The sequence below is a fragment of the Mercurialis annua genome, linkage group LG1-X (genome assembly GCF_937616625.2).
Source record: "Mercurialis annua linkage group LG1-X, ddMerAnnu1.2, whole genome shotgun sequence".
Taxonomy (NCBI): domain Eukaryota; kingdom Viridiplantae; phylum Streptophyta; class Magnoliopsida; order Malpighiales; family Euphorbiaceae; genus Mercurialis; species Mercurialis annua.
In genome coordinates, this window is record NC_065570.1 from 4,001,104 (window position 1) to 4,008,247 (window position 7,144).

A 7,144-nucleotide genomic window follows, 5' to 3' on the forward strand; every position below is an offset into this window, starting at 1 on the left:
TCAGGTGTTTAGCGACGGATATTTCCGTCGCTAAACACCTGTTTTCTAGTAGTGTATTTTTATTATATTTAAATTCCACTGGAATTACATTATCCAATAGTATATTAACATTTTTGCTTCACAATGGGACACAAATTTCATCTTAAACCATGATTTGAGAAATATCCAATAGTTAAATAATATATCACCTTTATCATTCCAGTAATGATTGAGCATTTGAACGTAGGAAAAAAAACATTCATCAAATCCTGAGTATTTTAAGACTAAAAACGTATAAACAAATCTAAGTCTTTAATTCTTTTGTCTTACATTTATAGCCAATTACTTATTTAAATGTTATATACTTACTCCCTCTATTTTTTAATTGTCCATTTAATAAAATTTATTTATTTATATTTATTTGTCCATTCAAATTTTTAAGATGATTCTAATTGTTATCTTTTAAATTTACTCATTCATGATAAATGATTCTATATTTTAATTTAAAAAGCATTTATTAATTAATAGGATTATATTAGTATTTTTCCTTATAAGTTACAATAAAAAGAACACTATCATGTTCAATTTTAGCTAAATAGACAATTAAAAAAATAAAAAAAGAATATATCACATTAAATAATATAACTTTTATTAATCACTACCTCCTGATTTTAATTTTAGTCATTTCAAAATATAAATATATCTTGATTTGTATATATTTTATTTAAAATTGTCCACACAAATTATTACAATTTTTATGTTTAACTGGTTCTTTTAGTCTCGCTAAATTATTTATTGACAGAAATAAAATCAAAAAATATCAATAATACTCTTTTTATATTTTACATTTTACAAATATTAAATTAATTTTTTTTATATTTATATTTGTCATAAATTGTTTATTTATTTGAGACGGAAAGAATGTATAACCTATAATATTTAATAAGTTTATTTTAATGGAAAAAAAACTTTTAATGCCAGTGGTCGTGTCTCGTTTTGGAATGTAAGTATTTTTCTTTAACATGTTAATTAAGCAGTGGCCGAGCTGATATTAAATAAATTAATAAATATTTATACAATTTTATTTACACGAAAGTACATGGAAACTGAGGGACCCATGTGTTTTCATATCGACAAAATTTGAAAACCCTAATCCATACGTTAATATTGGTAGCTAGGGAAACTTAAGGAAGAAGCTTTTGTTATTGCTTCTCAGAGAAGCTGAAGCAAAAGAAATAGACAAATATTTGTGTTGCCTAATAATGTAAGAAAATTACGTGTGGGGTATTATACAGTACAGCAGTTATCAATCTACCTCCCAGGTTGTCACCAATTACATTTTGTCGTTGTTTAGTTTCGGTTGCAGGTGAATCCTTTTTAATCTTGCGACCAAACCAAAACCAACAAGCTTGTACGGAAAGCGAGGGGAAATAAATAATTAAGAAAATTTAAATCAGTTTTAATTTTTTAAAGTATTAATTCTTGTTAATTGTCATGTAATTTAATGCATTCAATTTTATACTTAAAATCAACTCCTACACGAAATTCACTGAAATATACGTTCCTCAAACAATTTAACATGCCTTTTATGTCAAACTCCTAAAACTAAATAGTTAGTTATCAGATTGTCCAACACTAATATTCATCAGAGTTTATTAAAGTCATTAATTTTAATTAATTTTTAGTTTCAATTATAATCATTAATAATTTATTTAAATTAGAGTGAAAAGGAATTCAAATATACTTTGCATATTGCTTCATATTAAAAAAAAATATAGTAAAAAATATAAATTGGAACACTATAAAGTAATATAAAAAATATATTTGAATTTTTTATTATGTCAATTTGAACAAATGGTTATAATTGAACCTGAAAATTAAAAAATGACCTAAGTTTAATTTTTTCTGAAAGGTGAGTATTTTTGAATGATTAACCTAAAATTTATGTATGTCTTTTTCTGAAATTTTATTTATTTTCATAGTTCTAAATATATAACTGCTAAAAATTGTTTTTAAAATATATCATGCCATGTATGTGCCAATGAACTAATTTGTAAAATCATACTAGAATTACTATAAACCATTAAAATTAGCTTAGAATAATGAAAATTATTTTTTTAATGAAATTTGTTAATAGTTAAAAATGTTTGATCACCCCAAAAAAATTATAAATTCATCTTAGAATATAGGTCGCCTGGTTGCAAAGAATTAGTAGTACAAATATATATATCATCAGTAGAAGTTGGTGTAACATACTGATATTTACACAATACCACCATATTCTGATATTCATATTTTCTTTCATTCAAATAACTTTAGGCACACTCTAGATTGACATTGTATCTAAACTTAATAACATCCCTTCTCTAACTTTATAGAGGTAGCATGTCCTACATTTATTTCCTCCGTTCTATTTTTAATTTCATTTTTCACTTTAAAATTCCAAATATACATAAAATCTAATTATATTTGTGCCGTAGAGTGGAGTGAGGACTAATGGATTCCACGTATTCGAATTTCTCCATCCATTTAGAATGTTATCTATTTTTGGATATTAAACAACATGAATCACTGAACGTATCTGTTATTATAAAAAGATTATTAAATTTTATTTTATTATAAAATAATCACTGAGTAATATCTTTTGTTACAACAGAAGGTTATTATGGCCGGTTTAATTAAATTTTATTACGAAAAAAATAGTAAATTTATCGTAAATTGTAAAAAAATCATTGAATTATATCATTTTTATATAGCTTGTCACGTAAGCAAAAACAATGTGTTTTAATGTGAAAACAGTGCTTTTTTTTGCAAGAAAATAATTCAACATTTGAATCTTTGAATTTGTAAGTAGCTTCTGCTTAGGTTTTTATGCTTTAATCAGTTTGTCAAAAGTCACAAAGTGTAACTCACGAGTCACTAGAGTAACTCAGAAATCACGTCCAGGTACAAGTCAATCCATAAAACTTAAGATCCAGGCGGGATTTACTCGCATGTAGGTATTAAATCGGGAACATAGGGTTCAAGCGGGATCAGAGTCAAATCTAAGTATCAATTTGGAGGTTAAGAAACCCAAACATAATTAATATTCAGTCTACTTCTAAATTAAGTTTAATTCGGAGATTAAAATAGAAAAGTCTGAACTTTAATTTTTGGTTTGTTTGATAATTGATTTGTCCTTTTATTAAATAAAAAATTAATTATTTATAAGGACATATCCTAAAATAGGAAAATTATTCTAAAAAAACTAAAACTTTTAATATAAATAATATTAAAAATTTAATCTATTTGTCTAAACGAGCCGCATATCCATAAAAGTCCAACTCAGCTTATTGTCTAGTAGAGTAATAATTTGAGCCGGTGTAAATAGGTTTAGGAGTGAACATCGTAAGAAAGTGCAAAGATAAGTGACATTTTAAAACAAAATAAAATTCAATATCCTTTCTATAATAATATATAAGTTCATTGACTAGGGAGTTCAATGTTTCATTTTTTCTTTTCATTTTATAATATTGGAAGTTTCATGAAAAATTTGTTACACTAATAATATTATAGCTCATTAAATTATTCATCTGAGTTTTTATTACATTTTATATATCCAAAAAAAAAAAGAGTGTATGAAAAAATTTGGAAAATAAAATCAATATGTATAAATATTTAAGGTTTAATAGTGCTAAAAATTCAAATTTTTCCGACTTATTGAAATCTATCCGAACCTTTTAAAAATAATAAATCTATCACAATTTAGCCAATTAGCTGAAAATTTATTCTATTTTTAAAAATTAATTTACTTATAATTACATGGCAATTGAATATATAATTAAAAAAAATGATAAAAAGGAAACTTATAAGATGCCATGTAGTTTGAATAAATTAAAATTTCATATCTTATGTCTCGTAGACATTTAAATTGATTTTAAAAAATTGAATGGACTTCCAGCAAATTTTTCAAATTGAAATAGAATTACAAAACTATTTATACATATTCCCACTGAAACTCAATATACATATTTCCATTGAAACTATACTAATTAAATGAAAATGAATGCACAATATCGTAACCAAACTTGACGTCCAAGCAACCCATTTTTTTAAATAAAAATCTAGCGATATAATTATTTTACTAATTATTGAAATTATTGAGTAATATCTGTCTGCTGCTTTATATATAATATATATACCCTTTCATCAAATCTTCTCCCTTTCTGTTTGGCCAGTGCAAGAATCTCCAGAAGCCAAATTATAATCTATACTACACCCAATTTATATCAAAAATATCATATAAATATAGCCAAAAGCAAGGGAAAAAAAAGGTGTAGTGTAGAAGCATTAAATTCCTTTCTTTTTTGCCTAACTTCAAGATACCAGAAGTGGCTATTTGGGTTTTATAGCATATAAAACGTGTTTGCTCAACCTTTTTTTTTCTTTTTCTTGCGGATCTATTTAGCTACCTGTGCCTAGAATCATTTCATTTCTTTTGTTTTTTTTGATATAGTTATAATTAATCACTAGCTATCAGCTGATCTTGATTCTGTTTGGGGACAGAGAAAAGTGGAGAAATTAGAGGGAAAATTTCTGTAATGACATGGTGCAATAACAATTCAGTTGATGAAGGAATTATTCAATTAGTCACATCATCTAGTTCCGACCGAAAAACCGATGAAGTTCGAGCAATAACATGTCCGTCTTGTGGTCATAACATTCAAGTGGAAACTCAGGTAATAATATTAATTGTATGTTTAATTATTTATCTTCAATTGTTTGAATATTGTATTCTGATTTTTGTTTTGGGGGTTATGGTTAAATTTTTATAGGGAGGTGGTATTCAAGATTTGCCAGGTTTACCAGCAGGAGTAAAATTTGATCCAACTGATCAAGAAATTTTAGAACATTTAGAGGCAAAAGTGTTATCAGATTCAAGAAAACTTCACCCTTTGATTGATGAATTTATCCCAACATTGGAAGGAGAGAATGGAATTTGCTATACTCATCCAGAGAAGTTGCCAGGTAAGTTTTTATTTAAATTAAAGTTTTCTATACTGAACTATAGGTCTAACTATTTGTTGCCATATAACCAATTTTGACAATTGAACTCGTTTTTTTACATCAGCGAGAGGTTACTATAATAATTCCGGTTAAAAACTGTTTAAATATCAAAAAGATGTCGAATAACCACATAACTTTGTGCATTCGCATAAGTAATTTTTGATCTGAATTGTTATAATAACCTTCCTTTGTTATATAATGAAATCTTGATTACCAAATGGTATAAAAATCTCTCTAATAAATAAAATTATGATAATGTCATTATTTTAATGACGTATCATAATGCGATAGGTTAGTTCACGGATGACGTGGTAGATTGAGTCTACCTAAATCTCTCAGAAATCAAACGATGATAACCGATCTGTAAAAAGTTTAAAGTAATTTAATAATGGTAAACTTTTATAGTCATAAGTTTTCTTTTATTTAATTTCTTTTTAGAAAATGGATTAAGGAAATAGTTAATTATCTGATTGGTTACTGATTAGCTTCAATTTTGAGTATAATTTTGGGGTGCAATATTCTAGTTTTGCAATGCAACAAGTTAGATTAAATGGTTCTTTGGATGTTCCGTCTCTATTTGTAGTTTACCTATAAAAGAATTAACAAAAGCTAAAGTTACACATATGGATTAAATTTTTCTTGTCCCTCTAAAACAACTCAATTAAGTAAGTTCTAAGTATAAAACTAATCAAGTATGCTATACGCTTGCTAATTCTAGTGTCGTCTCTCTCACAGGTGAAAGGTCTCATTTTATAGCTTGTAGGTCTATTATGTGAGACAAAATTTGATCCTTTAGGTTTTGACCAAATTCCTAAATAAAAAATTCTTACTTACACCCATTTTCACTCAAATTCAATGTAATAATGGGTTAAATGTAATTTAAATTGCAAACTTCAGCGTGTTATGTAGTTATATATAAACTTTAAACCTTACTAATCATTAATTTTTTGCGATTTTAAATATCAAGTAATTTTTCAAAAAATTCTAATGTGAACAAGAAACATCGGTTGTTCTAAGTTTTATATTAGTATCTTTTTATCAAAAGATTTTTCGATGTTTTAAATTGAAAGAAATTGATAGCTCATATTAATTATTTCAAAATTTAAAATTGGTATAATAATTGCAAAACACGTTAAAGTTTATTTCAGCAAATAACACTAGCTTAAGTTCATAATATATTTAGCAAATAACACTATAGCTTAAGTTCATAATTTATTTAGCAAATAAGCCTATGAATTTGGAAAATATAATCAGGAATTTCAAATTTAGTTAATATTTATTTCGAATCATAGATATCACAAAATACCTTATATATTATGCATGCAGGAGTAAGCAATGATGGCCAAATCAAGCACTTTTTTCACAGACCTTCAAAAGCATACACAACCGGAACAAGAAAAAGAAGAAAAGTGCACACCGACGAAGATGGTAGCGAGACCAGATGGCACAAAACAGGCAAAACCCGGCCAGTTTACTCCGGTGGAACAGTCAAAGGATTCAAAAAAATACTAGTACTCTACACTAACTACGGCCGGCAAAAGAAGCCGGAAAAAACAAACTGGGTCATGCACCAATACCACCTCGGCGACGATGAGGAAGAGAAAGACGGGGAGTTAGTTGTTTCAAAGGTTTTTTATCAAACTCAACCTAGACAATGTGGGAATATAACCGCCGTTAAAGATTCAGTTCACCGGAATTTGACAGGTGGCCATGAAAATAACGTTGTACCTAAATATCCAAGTTTTGGTGATTACTATAGTCCAGCTTTCGTACCGTATGATCATCATCATGATAATAGTGAAAGCTCACCGTTGATGATCCCTAATTTGGTGGTTCAAGGTGGTGGTGAGTCTTCTTTTTTCCGGTTAGCTGCGGGAACAAGCAAAGCAAAGCTTCAGAGGAAATAATTTTGTTTGGTGGAGAAAAGGAAATGATAAGGATGATGATACTGTTTACTATAAATATATGAAGTAGAAAGTGTAATTAATTAACCTTTTAGGTAGTTTAGTGGATTATTAGGGTTTTGGTGAGAAATTTTAATATACTATTATACTCCGTCCACTATGTTATTTGCGGATGACTAATCATCGAAAGATATTCACCTTCCCGACTTTTTTTA

At 27.2% G+C, this 7,144-nt stretch overlaps 1 protein-coding gene across 1 annotated transcript; it reads left to right on the plus strand.

Moving 5' to 3' along the window:
* Nucleotides 1-4,160: 4,160 nt before the first annotated feature.
* On the plus strand, nt 4,161-7,144 carry LOC126667691 (NAC domain-containing protein 73). Its single transcript, XM_050360743.2, has 3 exons — nt 4,161-4,697; nt 4,794-4,986; nt 6,352-7,144. Exons 1-3 carry the CDS (start codon nt 4,560-4,562, stop codon nt 6,930-6,932), a joined length of 912 nt encoding a protein of 303 aa, XP_050216700.1. The 5' UTR covers nt 4,161-4,559; the 3' UTR covers nt 6,933-7,144.